Source organism: Rhinatrema bivittatum, unplaced genomic scaffold (genome assembly GCF_901001135.1).
Source record: "Rhinatrema bivittatum unplaced genomic scaffold, aRhiBiv1.1, whole genome shotgun sequence".
In the NCBI taxonomy this organism is placed as follows: Eukaryota; Metazoa; Chordata; class Amphibia; order Gymnophiona; family Rhinatrematidae; genus Rhinatrema; species Rhinatrema bivittatum.
In genome coordinates this window covers 29,842-48,196 of record NW_021821483.1, presented here as the reverse complement: position 1 = coordinate 48,196, position 18,355 = coordinate 29,842, and the positions used below count along the sequence as shown (strand labels likewise).

At 49.8% G+C, this 18,355-nt stretch overlaps 1 protein-coding gene across 1 annotated transcript in view; it reads left to right on the top strand.

The window, feature by feature from the left end:
* The window catches only part of LOC115082688 (unconventional myosin-XVIIIa-like), a gene marked incomplete at its 3' end in the record, with an annotated part of 54,169 nt that overhangs the window by 12,085 nt on the left and 23,729 nt on the right, over positions 1 to 18,355 (top strand). Inside the window, exons 8-15 of the mRNA XM_029586882.1 lie at positions 16 to 103; positions 2,321 to 2,427; positions 3,478 to 3,654; positions 4,695 to 4,905; positions 5,666 to 5,808; positions 5,984 to 6,084; positions 7,421 to 7,484; positions 9,005 to 9,149. Of these exons, the coding sequence (XP_029442742.1) occupies positions 16 to 103; positions 2,321 to 2,427; positions 3,478 to 3,654; positions 4,695 to 4,905; positions 5,666 to 5,808; positions 5,984 to 6,084; positions 7,421 to 7,484; positions 9,005 to 9,149 (1,036 nt within the window). The remainder of the gene's footprint in view (positions 1 to 15; positions 104 to 2,320; positions 2,428 to 3,477; positions 3,655 to 4,694; positions 4,906 to 5,665; positions 5,809 to 5,983; positions 6,085 to 7,420; positions 7,485 to 9,004; positions 9,150 to 18,355) is intronic.

Below are 18,355 nucleotides of genomic sequence, written 5' to 3'. Positions count from 1 at the left end.
TCTGACCCCCTCCAGGCGAAGACCGAGGAGCAGATCGCAGCTGAGCAGAGGTGGTACGAAGCTGACAAGGTCTGGCTGGTCCATAAGGACGGGTTCTCTCTAGGTAATGACACCCCCCCCCCCCCCCAAGCTCTTCACGCTGAGCAGCAGGCAGCGTGGTGGAGGGCGTTTGCCGCTTGGTGCTCTCACCACAGCTTGGCTCTGCCAATCCACTTGTTCTCGGAAGCGAAAGAAGTCTCAGCAGCCCCCCCCCCCCCCCCGTGCTGACAGTGTTGTCTGACAGAGGCCCGCGTAACCCCGCATTGTCCCGGAGACACAAACTGGGAAAACCATTTTAGTGCGTCGGGCGCAGCGGGGTCTGAGGGAGCTGTGCTTGGTACCAGGCCCGGTGTCGTGTAGCCCCCGCAGACTGTGCAGCGTGCGAGGCTTGACGGCCTGATCTGGGTTTCTCCAGTACAGCTCTTAAGCTGAGTGAGGGGGGGGGGGGGGGTTTGGAGAGGGCACCGTCTCTTCCCGCTGCTGCTTCCTCGACCCTGGGTGAGTCTTGCGGCCCGAGTCTCTCTAGAAGCTGCGCCCATCAGTGGCACTGTGATTGACTGTTTTTGATTTTATAATGTGTATCGCTTTAAGCTAATTTCTGTTGTTTTGTTTTTTTTTTGCTTGTTTTTTTTGAAACTATGATTAATTTGCTTGTTTACAATGTATTGATACGTTCTGTTGTACCTCATCTTGGGCACTAGTGCGATAAGGTGAGTAAAACGTATCTAAATGTAATCAAAAAATATAAGAGCAAAAAGCATTCTGTAAGAACCAATGAGCATGAGTGTCCTGAAACCCGGAAGGGCGGGGTAAGAAATCTTATACATAACAAGAGAACATCTTAAGTAAATTTATTTATTGCCCTTGTAACCACAAATTTAAAAAGAAGAAGGAAAGACAGAAGGGAATATCAAAATACCTCCGCGAATAGAATAAACACAGTACATTTCAGCACGTTTTATCAGCCCTAGGGTGGGCATCTCCAGCCCTCTCCTCCCTCTGTAAACCGTCACTGAATGCTCCTCCTGCCGGGCAGATGTGTGAGAGGCCAACATCCCATAGGTCTGCTCTCTCTCTCTTTCTCTCTCTCTCTCTCTTTCTCTTTCTTTCTCTCTCTCTCTTTCTCTCTCTCTCTCTCTTTCTTTCTCTCTCTTTCTCTTTCTCTCTCTCTCTCTCTCTCTCTCTCTCTCTCTCTCTCGGTGGATGCCCTGCAGTAGAGCAGCACAGCTTCCGAGGCGTGGTGCATACACCCAGTGCCAGGTTTCAGGAGGGCGCGTGCCCGCTCGGGGCCAGGCTATAGCAGCTGGCAAGCCTGCTCAGGAGCAGCGGCGCGTGCTCAGGGCTGGGCTGAAGAAGCAAGCGGCCATGCACAGGGGAAGAGTCTCACCCTGCGGTTTGCCCTTTTAATTAATGAGCACAGTTTTGTTTTTTTCGTGCAAGATTTTGTCTACCGCCAGTTTTATGTCAGAGGCAGAACCTCTGATTTTTGCTGCTGTTTTGTGCAAGCTGTACATCTTTCTCAACCAACATGGGGTTCAAACCCATGAGCCAGAGATTAAAGCAGCTGAAGCAAAAGCAGGTTATTGAGAGATACAAAACACTCTGTTTTTGCTCTGTTTGGTGCAAATTTGTCCTACCTTAAATATAGGCCCCTGAAGAAATTGCTAAAAAAAAAATTCATATCCTAAAATGATAAGGCTGGCTGATAAAAAAGCTTCAGTTGTGAGTGCAGCTCTCTTCCTACTACCGGTAGCCTTTGTGCTTCCTGATCTTTGATTAGTTGCAGTTCCCATTGGCCTCTCTGTAGCTCCTCCTACTGGAGTCTGCAACTCTTTCAGTTAATACAAGGACTAGGGGACACCCTTGAAGTTAGCAAGTTGCACATTTAAAACAAATCAGAGAATTATTTTTCACTGAACACACAATTAAGCACTGGATTTCTTTGCCAGAGGATGTGGTTAGTTCAGTTAGTGTAGCTGCGTTTAAAAAAGGTTTGGATAAGTTCCTGAAGGAAAAGTCAGTTAACTGCTATTAATAAAGTTGACTTATGGATTAGTCACTGCTATTGCTGGCATCAGTAGCTTCGGATCTGTTTAATGTTTGGGTGGTTGCCAGGTTCTTATGGCCTGGATTGGCCACTGTTGGAAACAGGATGCTGGGCTTGATGGACCCTCGGTCTGACCCAGCATGGCATGTTCTTATGTTCTGATTTGCTGCTGTTGCCATTTGCTTCTCTCTGCTGGATTTTCTGGTGCTGAGCTTTGCTTTTTCTCTCTCCTAGCCAGCAAGTTGAAGGTGGAGAGTGGCAGTGTGCCAGAGGAGAAAGTGCAGATCCACCTGGAGCATGATGGGACTGTTCTGGAGGTGGACGAGGACGATGTGGAGAAGGTGTGAAGATGTAACCTCTCCCTTTCAAATCCCATACCCAGGGGGCTGGAACTGTTGCCTGCTTAAGCTTCCCTCCCCTGCCTCTCCCTCCCTCCTCTTCCTCTCTCTCTCTCTCTCCTTCCTTTGCTCTTCCCTTTATTGGTTTCTCCTGCAGGAATTCAGATCCTCAGTTAGACTCTGTCACTGCCCATGTCACCACAGGAGGTGACATGGGCAGTGATCTAATTACATTCAGACCCCTTTTTACTGTATCCACCACACAGACTTTTAAAAAAATTGACTTGAAACAGATATTTGACATTTGACTTGGGGGTCTGTGAGCCTGCTCTGTGCGTGTTCTCTCTCTGAATCAGGAGATCGGCAATGCCACACTGGGCCGTGCCACACAACCTCCCCCCCCCCCCCCCCGGCAGGGGCACAGGCTATGCCCCAAGCACCATCCTGCCATGCTGCACCCCCTGCTGTTACCTTTTTCCCCTCTCCCTCCAGTCTCCCCAGCCGGCCTCTCTCCCCGACAGCTCCTAATCTCAGCTCTGACTTGAGCTTTAAAAATTCCCTGTTCTGGCAGGGTCCGGCACCCAGCAGTGAGCTACAGGACCGTTTAGACTGACGCAGCTCCGTAGAGAGTCCAGGCTTGATTAATTCTGTAAACCCAAATGAAGTTTGCACAGATAATCTTTAACTATAGACCGGGCAAAAGAAGGTAAATTTAAAGCAAAAGACAACTGACGCTTCCTCGTAACTTGGTGAATTTCTAAGACTCTCACGCAGGTTTATAAAAACTGTCAGATCTACGAGTTATTTGCTCCGGCATCAGGCAGAGACATGCAGGGCCCCCCCCCCCCAGTGCAAAATTTCACACACACACACACACGTACACACGTGCTGTGCGGAGACTCAGAAGGAGATGGGTCGGTTCTGGATGTAGACGAATCCCCTTTTCCCCCACCGAAGGCCGCCGTGTTAGATTCTCTCACCGCGCTGCCGCTGCCGGGGACGCGCCGAGGCGAGATCTCTGCCTGAAGAGAGCTTTCTGCTTTTCCCCCTCAGGCGAATCCCCAGTGCTGTGACCGAGTGGAAGACCTGACGTCGCTCGTCTATCTCAATGAGTCCAGCGTCCTTCACAGCCTACGGCAGCGCTACGGCGGAAACCTGATCCACACGTACGCCGGGCCCTCCACGGTCATCCTGAACCCGCTCAGCTCTCCCTCCGTGTACTCTGAGAAGGTGGGTGCCAGGCTCCACGCTAAGGGAGTCCGTCTGCCGGACATTGTCACCGCTTGCTGCGTTTGATCTCTTGCTCTCCGACTGTCTCTCTCTCTCTCTCTCTCTCTCACTCTCTTTAGTTCAAACTCAACGCTGCCAGAGCGATTCAAACTCTTTCTCTTTAGTTCAAACTCTGCGCTGCCAGAGCGATCCATTAAGTGACGACAAGACAAATGTGCATGGGAGGGGAGGGGATTGGGGGATGCGGACGATGGTTCCCGGCGACGATGCTGCTCGGTATTCTCTCCGGTCGCCTCCCGTTTCCGGTGCCCGGTTTTTTTCCTAACACGTGCCCGCCCACCTCTCGTGGGTGCAGTATGGTAATGAGGTGCCGCTCTAGGGATCAACTGTGCGTCCCCAGCGCGTCCTCTGCATCGGGTGCCCAGGAGAGGTGGCTGCGTGCACAGCCATGGGTTAGGAAAACGGATGCTGGTACATTGAGAGTCCGTTTTCCTAACCTGACCGCCATTTTTTTTTTCATGTTGCCGCTTTCTGTGGTTTCTCCTACTTGGTGTCATGACAATATTAAGTTGGAGGAACCAGAGAAAAGCAATATTTTCTGATTTTTATTTTTGTTGATGGCTTGGGGCACATCAACACTTGAATGCCAGTACCTGGGCTGGCATTAATGTTTGCGGGTAAAAACGTGCGCATCTGGGGCTAATCGCTATTAGCCTCATCAACATGGCATTTGCATGTGATGAGCGCTGTTAGCTGCTTGCTGGTTTGGGCACGCGTTTTGGATGCGCAAATCCTATTATTGCATCGGGAGTTGTTGTTGTTGCGCCTCCAAAATGCGCCTCCAACCGTGCATCAAGTTATGCGCCGGGCTGAGCGCACTGCGTTGCGTCGGCCTCCATTATGTTGGCTGTGGCTGCTGATGCTTCAGTTCTAGTCATGGACTTCCATCGCCCTGAGTTTAACAGATGTTACAAATAACACAGGTTGGAAGCTCTCCTGCACGGCTCCTTGGGTTACTGTTCCGTGTTTCTCTTCTGCAGGTCATGCATATGTTTAAGAGCTGCCGCAGGGAGGACACCTCACCCCACATATACGCCGTGGCACAGGCCGCTTACCGAAATATGCTGATGACACGGCAGGACCAGTCCATTGTGCTGCTGGGAAGCAGCGGGAGTGGGAAAACCACGAGCAGTCAGCACCTGATCCAGTACCTGGCCACCGTTTCTGGCAATACAGCCAAAGTCTTCTCAGGTAAACGGGTACCAGGTGATCTTGTGCTCGGGTACCCCTCTTACTCTCTCTTATTTTTATGCTCATGTTCTCTCTCGCTGTCTCTTCCTCCCTCTCTATCTCTCATGTTCTCATGCTAATGTGCAAAGACCTAGAAATGCTTGCAAGGCCAGATATGTACTTACCAGATCCCTGCTGTATGTGTTGACCTGTGTCCTTCACACACGACCTGCAGCAGGGAGCAGGGATCCATCTCGCACACCTGTACCTCTGTGAGGGATACTCCAGGGAGCAGGGATCCGTCTCGCACACCTGTACCTCTGTGAGGGATACTCCGGGGAGCAGGGATCCGTCTCGCACACCTGTACCTCTGTGAGGGATACTCCGGGGAGCAGGGATGCGTCTCGCACACCTGTACCTCTGTGAGGGATACTCCGGGGAGCAGGGATCCGTCTCGCACACCTGTACCTCTGTGAGGGATACTCCGGGGAGCAGGGATGCGTCTCGCACACCTGTACCTCTGTGAGGGATACTCCGGGGAGCAGGGATGCGTCTCGCACACCTGTACCTCTGTGAGGGATACTCCGGGGAGCAGGGATGCGTCTCGCACACCTGTACCTCTGTGAGGGATACTCCGGGGAGCAGGGATGCGTCTCGCACACCTGTACCTCTGTGAGGGATACTCCGGGGAGCAGGGATCCGTCTCGCACACCTGTACCTCTGTGAGGGATACTCCGGGGAAGCTGAGATCAGTTTCATACAGATCCCATTTACTTTACAGTGGAGAAGTGGCAGGCTGTGTACACTATCATGGAGGCTTTTGGAAACAGCATGACAAGTATGAATGGCAATGCCTCCCGCGTCTCTCAGATCATCTCATTGGACTTTGACCAGGCAGGACAGGTTGCCTCTGCCTCTATACAGGTGAATCATTTCTTCTGGTTCTGCTTCCATACAAGTGAGGGGTTACTAGTGCTATACAGTCAGAACAATTATTTCTTATAAAGCATCATTAGTGTACACAGCACTGTACTGTTACAGAAATGTTTTCTTTGTTAAATAAATGTTTTTATTCCTCCTTGTTACTTTTATTGAACAGACTGTGCTGTTGGAGAAGCTGAGAGTAGCAAAACACCCTGAAAAAGAGGCCACCTTTAATGTCTTCTACTATCTAATGGCTGGGGCAGATAATGCACTCAGGTAAGACAGTAATGGGTGTGACAGCACAGATACTGTAACACACTCGGGTAAGACAGTAATGGGTGTGACAGCACAGATACTGTAACACATTCGGGTAAGACAGTAATGGGTGTGACAGCACAGATACTGTAACACATTCGGGTAAGACAGTAATGGGTGTGACAGCACAGATACTGTAACACATTCGGGTAAGACAGTAATGGGTGTGACAGCACAGATACTGTAACACACTTGGGTAAGACAGTAATGGCTGTGACAGCACAGATACTGTAACACATTCGGGTAAGAAAGTAATGGGCGTGACAGCACAGATACTGTAACACACTTGGGTAAGACAGTAATGGGCGTGACAGCACAGATACTGTAACACACTTGGGTAAGACAGTAATGGGTGTGACAGCACAGTGAGTGTTAGCATTTTGTAGTGTAAGGTTCATGATTCACTTTATTGAAGAGAAAAATGTAAAACCCCAGTGCAGTTGATCTGGTGAGTCACGTTTCATTAAGTATTCTGCATGGAGGTTTTTTAAATGTCCTGCAGAGAGCCTCTCAGCAGAGTGATATATCTGAGTATAAACCTTTCACTTCCACTAGATGTGAGAACCTGAAGGAGCTCCACTTGCCTTTCTGTCACGGAGTTGGAAGGGTTCAGGGCTGACCCCCTTCAGAGTCCCTCTGGGCTCCCATTCCAAGGGACGGGCTCCTCCGGCCTCCACCTAATTTCTGTAATATTTACATCCCAGCTCTTTCCTCTGAACCTCCCTCACATTTTGGAGTGGTTAACACGAGTCCCTCCCGCCAGCCCCTTCTCCTGCCCCTCAAGCAGTGACGGCCTTAGGGAGTGCCGGAGGCAGCCACCAGCCCCTCGCATTAGGGGGCTGTACAATCTAGAACAAATGTTTTCTGGGGGCGATGTTTGTTTTTTTTTATAAGAAAGTGGCTCTGTGTGTGCATTTTAACCCCCAGTTATGTGTACAGTTCTGCCAAAGAATATGAAGAGATCCATGATACAGCTTTCATTTCAGCTTCATAAAGAATGTCGGACTTGCTTATAGGGCATCAAAATTCAGCCTCTAAAGCAGTTGCAGGGTGCCAGGGTCTTCACGGCCCGTAGGCCACCACTGCACTAGGATGTTACCTCTGCGATGATGCAGAGGGAAGTGGTGCTTTCATCTTCTGTCCTCAGCGGGCCACAAGCTGTGGCTGGGGTCTCCTGCTTTGAATGCAGGTCTGTGTAGTGCTGGGGTTAATAATTCTCCCCTGATAGGAGCACATGCCATCTGCCTTAATTACTTATCTAGACAATGTGACCCAGCATACATTCTTCTTATTACAGGACCGAGCTCCACTTCAACCACTTGGCAGAGAATAATGTGTTCGGGATATTTCCACTATTCAAGGTCTGCAGTGCTGAGAGCTCCAGGATCAGTGCTTCAAACTTGTGTGTACCTGTGATTCTGCACTGTCAGAGGAGTGAGTGGTTGCAGAGCTGCCCTGTGTGTGCCTGTGATCTTGCACTCTCGGAGGAGTGAGTGTTTACAGAGCTGCCCTGTGTGTGCCTGTGATCTTGCACTCTCGGAGGAGTGAGTGTTTACAGAGCTGCCCTGTGTGTACCTGTGATTCTGCACTGTCAGAGGAGTGAGTGGTTGCAGAGCTGCCCTGTGTGTGCCTGTGATCTTGCACTCTCGGAGGAGTGAGTGTTTACAGAGCTGCCCTGTGTGTGCCTGTGATCTTGCACTCTCGGAGGAGTGAGTGTTTACAGAGCTGCCCTGTGTGTACCTGTGATTCTGCACTGTCAGAGGAGTGAGTGGTTGCAGAGCTGCCCTGTGTGTGCCTGTGATTCTGCACTGTCAGAGGAGTGAGTGGCTGCAGAGCTGCCCTGTGTGCCTGTCATTCTCACTGTCAGAAAAGAGAGCGGTTACAGAGCTGCCCTGTGTATGCCTGTGATTCTGCACTGTCTGAGGAGTGAGCAGTTACAGACCCACTCTGTGTGTGCCTGTCATTCTCACTGTCAGAAGAGAGACCTGTTACAGAAGCACCCTGTTTGTGTCTGTGATTCTGCACTATTAGAGGAGTGAATGGTTACACAGCTATCTGTGATTCTGAACTGTTGGAGGAGTGAGTGTTTTCAGAGCTGCCCTCTGTGTGCCTGTGATTCTGCACTGTCGGAGCAGTAAGTGGATACGGTACTGCCCTGTGTGTGCCTGTGATTCTGCACTGTCTGAGGAGTGAGCAGTTACAGACCCACTCTGTGTGTGCCTGTCATTCTCACTGTCAGAAGAGAGACCTGTTACAGAAGCACCCTGTTTGTGTCTGTGATTCTGCACTATTAGAGGAGTGAATGGTTACACAGCTGCCTGTTTGGACCTGTGATTCTGAACTGTTGGAGGAGTGAGTGTTTTCAGAGCTGCCCTCTGTGTGCCTGTGATTCTGCACTGTCGGAGCAGTAAGTGGATACAGTACTGCCTTGTGTGTGCCTGTGATTCTGCACTGTCTGAGGAGTGAGCAGTTACAGACCCACTCTGTGTGTGCCTGTGATCTTGCACTCTCAGAGGAGTGAGTGTTTACAGAGCTGCCCTGTGTGTACCTGTGATCTTGCACTCTCGGAGGAGTGAGTGTTTACAGAGCTGCCCTATGTGTGCCTGTGATCTTGCACTCTCGGAGGAGTGAGTGTTTACAGAGCTGCCCTGTGTGTGCCTGTGATCTTGCACTCTCGGAGGAGTGAGTGTTTACAGAGCTGCCCTGTGTGTGCCTGTGATCTTGCACTCTCGGAGGAGTGAGTGTTTACAGAGCTGCCCTGTGTGTGCCTGTGATCTTGCACTCTCAGAGGAGTGAGTGTTTACAGAGCTGCCCTGTGTGTGCCTGTGATTCTCCTTTGATGGTAGCTTTGAACAGAAGTCTCCTGTTTCTGTGCTCGCAGGCAGATGAGAAGCAGAGAGCTGCGCAGCAGTTCATCAGGCTGCAGGCTGCTATGAAGGTGGTGGGCATCTCTATGGATGAACAGAAGGTGTTTTGGCTCCTACTGGGTGCCATCTACCACCTTGGTGCTGCAGGAGCTACAAAAGGTAACGTTGTAGTCACCATTGGTACCATGATAGCCCTTAAGCTTGCATTAATATCTCAGGCATGAGGTCTGCATTGTTATCCAAAGTTGTCATTCCTGAGGCGGGTATCCTTGTTAATGACCCAGGGACAGATGTCGCCTGACAGATTAACAGATTGATAGAAGGATAAGCTTTTCCAGGACAAGAATCCCAGTAAATATCTGCTGAAAGCTTCAACCTCATTAAATCTGTTAGGCTATAAGGTACCACCAGGAGCTATGACATTCCCTAGAATATTGTTAAAAATGGGAAAACCTTTGAGAAGATTCTCTTCTGCCATGGGGTATAATTGGCTTTATCTCGCCATTCCTGCTGTATTGTATCACTGGCTATATCTCAATTCCCTGCTAGGGGATTCACTGGCTATATCACATGTCCCTGCTAGGGGATTCACTGGCTATATCACATGTCCCTGCTAGGGGATTCACTGGCTATATCACATGTCCCTGCTAGGGGTTTCACTGGCTATATCACATGTCCCTGCTAGGGGTTTCACTGGCTATATCACATGTCCCTGCTAGGGGTTTCACTGGCTATATCACATGTCCCTGCTAGGGGTTTCACTGGCTATATCACATGTCCCTGCTAGGGGTTTCACTGGCTATATCACATGTCCCTGCTAGGGGTTTCACTGGCTATATCTCAATTCCCTGCTAGGGGTTTCACTGGCTATATCACATGTCCCTGCTAGGGGTTTCACTGGCTATATCTCAATTCCCTGCTAGGGGTTTCACTGGCTATATCACATGTCCCTGCTAGGGGTTTCACTGGTTATATCACATGTCCCTGCTAGGGGTTTCACTGGCTATATCACATGTCCCTGCTAGGGGTTTCACTGGCTATATCACATGTCCCTGCTAGGGGTTTCACTGGCTATATCACATGTCCCTGCTAGGGGTTTCACTGGCTATATCACATGTCCCTGCTAGGGGTTTCACTGGCTATATCTCAATTCCCTGCTAGGGGTTTCACTGGCTATATCACATGTCCCTGCTAGGGGTTTCACTGGCTATATCTCAATTCCCTGCTAGGGGTTTCACTGGCTATATCACATGTCCCTGCTAGGGGATTCACTGGCTATATCACATGTCCCTGCTAGGGGTTTCACTGGCTATATCTCAATTCCCTGCTAGGGGTTTCACTGGCTATATCAAGTGTCCCTGCTAGGGGTTTCACTGGCTATATCACATGTCCCTGCTAGGGGTTTCACTGGCTATATCACATGTCCCTGCTAGGGGTTTCACTGGCTATATCACATGTCCCTGCTAGGGGTTTCACTGGCTATATCACATGTCCCTGCTAGGGGATTCACTGGCTATATCACATGTCCCTGCTAGGGGTTTCACTGGCTATATCACATGTCCCTGCTAGGGGATTCACTGGCTATATCACATGTCCCTGCTAGGGGTTTCACTGGCTATATCACATGTCCCTGCTAGGGGATTCACTGGCTATATCACATGTCCCTGCTAGGGGATTCACTGGCTATATCTCAAGTTCCTGCTAGGGGTTTCACTGGCTATATCACATGTCCCTGCTAGGGGATTCACTGGCTATATCTCAAGTTCCTGCTAGGGGTTTCACTGGCTATATCTGAAGTCCCTGCTAGGGGTTTCACTGGCTATATCTGAAGTCCCTGCTAGGGGTTTCACTGGCTATATCTGAAGTCCCTGCTAGGGGATTCACTGGCTATATCTGAAGTCCCTGCTAGGGGATTCACTGGCTATATCACATGTCCCTGCTAGGGGTTTCACTGGCTATATCTGAAGTCCCTGCTAGGGGTTTCACTGGCTATATCACATGTCCCTGCTAGGGGTTTCACTGGCTATATCACATGTCCCTGCTAGGGGATTCACTGGCTATATCACATGTCCCTGCTAGGGGTTTCACTGGCTATATCACATGTCCCTGCTAGGGGATTCACTGGCTATATCTCAATTCCCTGCTAGGGGTTTCACTGGCTATATCACATGTCCCTGCTAGGGGATTCACTGGCTATATCTCAAGTTCCTGCTAGGGGTTTCACTGGCTATATCTGAAGTCCCTGCTAGGGGTTTCACTGGCTATATCACATGTCCCTGCTAGGGGTTTCACTGGCTATATCACATGTCCCTGCTAGGGGATTCACTGGCTATATCACATGTCCCTGCTAGGGGATTCACTGGCTATATCACATGTCCCTGCTAGGGGTTTCACTGGCTATATCACATGTCCCTGCTAGGGGTTTCACTGGCTATATCACATGTCCCTGCTAGGGGTTTCACTGGCTATATCACATGTCCCTGCTAGGGGATTCACTGGCTATATCACATGTCCCTGCTAGGGGTTTCACTGGCTATATCACATGTCCCTGCTAGGGGATTCACTGGCTATATCACATGTCCCTGCTAGGGGATTCACTGGCTATATCTCAATTCCCTGCTAGGGGTTTCACTGGCTATATCTCAATTCCCTGCTAGGGGTTTCACTGGCTATATCACATGTCCCTGCTAGGGGATTCACTGGCTATATCACATGTCCCTGCTAGGGGTTTCACTGGCTATATCTCAATTCCCTACTAGGGGTTTCACTGGCTATATCTGAAGTCCCTGCTAGGGGTTTCACTGGCTATATCTCAATTCCCTGCTAGGGGTTTCACTGGCTATATCACATGTCCCTGCTAGGGGATTCACTGGCTATATCACATGTCCCTGCTAGGGGATTCACTGGCTATATCTCAATTCCCTGCTAGGGGTTTCACTGGCTATATCTGAAGTCCCTGCTAGGGGTTTCACTGGCTATATCTGAAGTCCCTGCTAGGGGTTTCACTGGCTATATCACATGTCCCTGCTAGGGGATTCACTGGCTATATCTGAAGTCCCTGCTAGGGGTTTCACTGGCTATATCTGAAGTCCCTGCTAGGGGTTTCACTGGCTATATCTCAATTCCCTGCTAGGGGATTCACTGGCTATATCTGAAGTCCCTGCTAGGGGATTCACTGGCTATATCTCAATTCCCTGCTAGGGGATTCACTGGCTATATCTGAAGTCCCTGCTAGGGGTTTCACTGGCTATATCACATGTCCCTGCTAGGGGATTCACTGGCTATATCACATGTCCCTGCTAGGGGTTTCACTGGCTATATCACATGTCCCTGCTAGGGGATTCACTGGCTATATCACATGTCCCTGCTAGGGGATTCACTGGCTATATCTCAAGTTCCTGCTAGGGGTTTCACTGGCTATATCACATGTCCCTGCTAGGGGATTCACTGGCTATATCTCAAGTTCCTGCTAGGGGTTTCACTGGCTATATCTGAAGTCCCTGCTAGGGGTTTCACTGGCTATATCTGAAGTCCCTGCTAGGGGTTTCACTGGCTATATCTGAAGTCCCTGCTAGGGGATTCACTGGCTATATCTGAAGTCCCTGCTAGGGGATTCACTGGCTATATCACATGTCCCTGCTAGGGGTTTCACTGGCTATATCTGAAGTCCCTGCTAGGGGTTTCACTGGCTATATCACATGTCCCTGCTAGGGGTTTCACTGGCTATATCACATGTCCCTGCTAGGGGATTCACTGGCTATATCACATGTCCCTGCTAGGGGTTTCACTGGCTATATCACATGTCCCTGCTAGGGGATTCACTGGCTATATCTCAATTCCCTGCTAGGGGTTTCACTGGCTATATCACATGTCCCTGCTAGGGGATTCACTGGCTATATCTCAAGTTCCTGTTAGGGGTTTCACTGGCTATATCTGAAGTCCCTGCTAGGGGTTTCACTGGCTATATCACATGTCCCTGCTAGGGGATTCACTGGCTATATCACATGTCCCTGCTAGGGGATTCACTGGCTATATCACATGTCCCTGCTAGGGGTTTCACTGGCTATATCACATGTCCCTGCTAGGGGTTTCACTGGCTATATCACATGTCCCTGCTAGGGGATTCACTGGCTATATCACATGTCCCTGCTAGGGGTTTCACTGGCTATATCACATGTCCCTGCTAGGGGATTCACTGGCTATATCACATGTCCCTGCTAGGGGATTCACTGGCTATATCTCAATTCCCTGCTAGGGGTTTCACTGGCTATATCACATGTCCCTGCTAGGGGATTCACTGGCTATATCTGAAGTCCCTGCTAGGGGTTTCACTGGCTATATCTCAATTCCCTGCTAGGGGTTTCACTGGCTATATCACATGTCCCTGCTAGGGGATTCACTGGCTATATCACATGTCCCTGCTAGGGGTTTCACTGGCTATATCTCAATTCCCTACTAGGGGTTTCACTGGCTATATCTGAAGTCCCTGCTAGGGGTTTCACTGGCTATATCTCAATTCCCTGCTAGGGGTTTCACTGGCTATATCACATGTCCCTGCTAGGGGATTCACTGGCTATATCACATGTCCCTGCTAGGGGATTCACTGGCTATATCTCAATTCCCTGCTAGGGGTTTCACTGGCTATATCTGAAGTCCCTGCTAGGGGTTTCACTGGCTATATCTGAAGTCCCTGCTAGGGGTTTCACTGGCTATATCACATGTCCCTGCTAGGGGATTCACTGGCTATATCTGAAGTCCCTGCTAGGGGTTTCACTGGCTATATCTGAAGTCCCTGCTAGGGGTTTCACTGGCTATATCTCAATTCCCTGCTAGGGGATTCACTGGCTATATCTGAAGTCCCTGCTAGGGGATTCACTGGCTATATCTCAATTCCCTGCTAGGGGATTCACTGGCTATATCTGAAGTCCCTGCTAGGGGTTTCACTGGCTATATCACATGTCCCTGCTAGGGGATTCACTGGCTATATCTGAAGTCCCTGCTAGGGGTTTCACTGGCTATATCTCAATTCCCTGCTAGGGGATTCACTGGCTATATCTGAAGTCCCTGCTAGGGGATTCACTGGCTATATCTCAATTCCCTGCTAGGGGTTTCACTGGCTATATCTGAAGTCCCTGCTAGGGGTTTCACTGGCTATATCACATGTCCCTGCTAGGGGATTCACTGGCTATATCTGAAGTCCCTGCTAGGGGTTTCACTGGCTATATCTGAAGTCCCTGCTAGGGGTTTCACTGGCTATATCTCAATTCCCTGCTAGGGGATTCACTGGCTATATCTGAAGTCCCTGCTAGGGGATTCACTGGCTATATCTCAATTCCCTGCTAGGGGATTCACTGGCTATATCTGAAGTCCCTGCTAGGGGTTTCACTGGCTATATCACATGTCCCTGCTAGGGGTTTCACTGGCTATATCTGAAGTCCCTGCTAGGGGTTTCACTGGCTATATCTCAATTCCCTGCTAGGGGATTCACTGGCTATATCTGAAGTCCCTGCTAGGGGATTCACTGGCTATATCTCAATTCCCTGCTAGGGGTTTCACTGGCTATATCTGAAGTCCCTGCTAGGGGTTTCACTGGCTATATCTGAAGTCCCTGCTAGGGGTTTCACTGGCTATATCTGAAGTCCCTGCTAGGGGTTTCACTGGCTATATCTGAAGTCCCTGCTAGGGGTTTCACTGGCTATATCTGAAGTCCCTGCTAGGGGATTCACTGGCTATATCTGAAGTCCCTGCTAGGGGATTCACTGGCTATATCTGAAGTCCCTGCTAGGGGATTCACTGGCTATATCTGAAGTCCCTGCTAGGGGATTCACTGGCTATATCTCAATTCCCTGCTAGGGGTTTCACTGGCTATATCTGAAGTCCCTGCTAGGGGTTTCACTGGCTATATCACATGTCCCTGCTAGGGGTTTCACTGGCTATATCACATGTCCCTGCTAGGGGTTTCACTGGCTATATCTGAAGTCCCTGCTAGGGGTTTCACTGGCTATATCACATGTCCCTGCTAGGGGTTTCACTGGCTATATCACATGTCCCTGCTAGGGGTTTCACTGGCTATATCTGAAGTCCCTGCTAGGGGTTTCACTGGCTATATCTCAATTCCCTGCTAGGGGATTCACTGGCTATATCTGAAGTCCCTGCTAGGGGATTCACTGGCTATATCTCAATTCCCTGCTAGGGGATTCACTGGCTATATCTGAAGTCCCTGCTAGGGGTTTCACTGGCTATATCACATGTCCCTGCTAGGGGTTTCACTGGCTATATCTGAAGTCCCTGCTAGGGGTTTCACTGGCTATATCTCAATTCCCTGCTAGGGGATTCACTGGCTATATCTGAAGTCCCTGCTAGGGGATTCACTGGCTATATCTCAATTCCCTGCTAGGGGTTTCACTGGCTATATCTGAAGTCCCTGCTAGGGGTTTCACTGGCTATATCTGAAGTCCCTGCTAGGGGTTTCACTGGCTATATCTGAAGTCCCTGCTAGGGGATTCACTGGCTATATCACATGTCCCTGCTAGGGGTTTCACTGGCTATATCTGAAGTCCCTGCTAGGGGTTTCACTGGCTATATCTCAATTCCCTGCTAGGGGTTTCACTGGCTATATCTGAAGTCCCTGCTAGGGGATTCACTGGCTATATCTGAAGTCCCTGCTAGGGGTTTCACTGGCTATATCTGAAGTCCCTGCTAGGGGATTCACTGGCTATATCTGAAGTCCCTGCTAGGGGTTTCACTGGCTATATCTGAAGTCCCTGCTAGGGGATTCACTGGCTATATCTCAATTCCCTGCTAGGGGTTTCACTGGCTATATCTGAAGTCCCTGCTAGGGGTTTCACTGGCTATATCTGAAGTCCCTGCTAGGGGTTTCACTGGCTATATCTGAAGTCCCTGCTAGGGGTTTCACTGGCTATATCTGAAGTCCCTGCTAGGGGATTCACTGGCTATATCTGAAGTCCCTGCTAGGGGTTTCACTGGCTATATCTGAAGTCCCTGCTAGGGGATTCACTGGCTATATCTCAATTCCCTGCTAGGGGTTTCACTGGCTATATCTGAAGTCCCTGCTAGGGGTTTCACTGGCTATATCTGAAGTCCCTGCTAGGGGTTTCACTGGCTATATCTCAAGTCCCTGCTAGGGGTTTCACTGGCTATATCTGAAGTCCCTGCTAGGGGATTCACTGGCTATATCTCAATTCCCTGCTAGGGGTTTCACTGGCTATATCTGAAGTCCCTGCTAGGGGTTTCACTGGCTATATCTGAAGTCCCTGCTAGGGGTTTCACTGGCTATATCTGAAGTCCCTGCTAGGGGTTTCACTGGCTATATCTGAAGTCCCTGCTAGGGGTTTCACTGGCTATATCACATGTCCCTGCTAGGGGTTTCACTGGCTATATCTGAAGTCCCTGCTAGGGGTTTCACTGGCTATATCTGAAGTCCCTGCTAGGGGTTTCACTGGCTATATCACATGTCCCTGCTAGGGGTTTCACTGGCTATATCTGAAGTCCCTGCTAGGGGATTCACTGGCTATATCACATGTCCCTGCTAGGGGTTTCACTGGCTATATCTGAAGTCCCTGCTAGGGGATTCACTGGCTATATCTCAATTCCCTGCTAGGGGTTTCACTGGCTATATCTGAAGTTCCTGCTAGGGGTTTCACTGGCTATATCTGAAGTCCCTGCTAGGGGATTCACTGGCTATATCTGAAGTCCCTGCTAGGGGTTTCACTGGCTATATCTGAAGTCCCTGCTAGGGGTTTCACTGGCTATATCTGAAGTCCCTGCTAGGGGATTCACTGGCTATATCTGAAGTCCCTGCTAGGGGATTCACTGGCTATATCTCAATTCCCTGCTAGGGGTTTCACTGGCTATATCTGAAGTTCCTGCTAGGGGTTTCACTGGCTATATCTGAAGTCCCTGCTAGGGGATTCACTGGCTATATCTGAAGTTCCTGCTAGGGGTTTCACTGGCTATATCTGAAGTCCCTGCTAGGGGATTCACTGGCTATATCTGAAGTCCCTGCTAGGGGATTCACTGGCTATATCTGAAGTTCCTGCTAGGGGTTTCACTGGCTATATCTGAAGTCCCTGCTAGGGGATTCACTGGCTATATCTCAATTCCCTGCTAGGGGTTTCACTGGCTATATCTGAAGTCCCTGCTAGGGGATTCACTGGCTATATCTCAATTCCCTGCTAGGGGTTTCACTGGCTATATCTGAAGTCCCTGCTAGGGGATTCACTGGCTATATCTGAAGTTCCTGCTAGGGGTTTCACTGGCTATATCTGAAGTCCCTGCTAGGGGATTCACTGGCTATATCTGAAGTCCCTGCTAGGGGATTCACTGGCTATATCTGAAGTCCCTGCTAGGGGATTCACTGGCTATATCTGAAGTCCCTGCTAGGGGATTCACTGGCTATATCTCAATTCCCTGCTAGGGGTTTCACTGGCTATATCTGAAGTCCCTGCTAGGGGTTTCACTGGCTATATCTGAAGTCCCTGCTAGGGGTTTCACTGGCTATATCTCAATTCCCTGCTAGGGGTTTCACTGGCTATATCTGAAGTCCCTGCTAGGGGTTTCACTGGCTATATCTGAAGTCCCTGCTAGGGGTTTCACTGGCTATATCACATGTCCCTGCTAGGGGTTTCACTGGCTATATCTGAAGTCCCTGCTAGGGGTTTCACTGGCTATATCTGAAGTCCCTGCTAGGGGTTTCACTGGCTATATCACATGTCCCTGCTAGGGGTTTCACTGGCTATATCTGAAGTCCCTGCTAGGGGATTCACTGGCTATATCTGAAGTCCCTGCTAGGGGTTTCACTGGCTATATCTGAAGTCCCTGCTAGGGGTTTCACTGGCTATATCTGAAGTCCCTGCTAGGGGTTTCACTGGCTATATCTGAAGTCCCTGCTAGGGGTATCACTGGCTATATCTGAAGTCCCTGCTAGGGGATTCACTGGCTATATCTGAAGTCCCTGCTAGGGGTATCACTGGCTATATCTGAAGTCCCTGCTAGGGGTTTCACTGGCTATATCTGAAGTCCCTGCTAGGGGATTCACTGGCTATATCTGAAGTCCCTGCTAGGGGATTCACTGGCTATATCTGAAGTCCCTGCTAGGGGTATCACTGGCTATATCTGAAGTCCCTGCTAGGGGTTTCACTGGCTATATCTGAAGTCCCTGCTAGGGGTATCACTGGCTATATCTGAAGTCCCTGCTAGGGGATTCACTGGCTATATCTCATGTCCCTGCTAGGGGATTCACTGGCTATATCTGAAGTCCCTGCTAGGGGTTTCACTGGCTATATCTCATGTCCCTGCTAGGGGATTCACTGGCTATATCTGAAGTCCCTGCTAGGGGTATCACT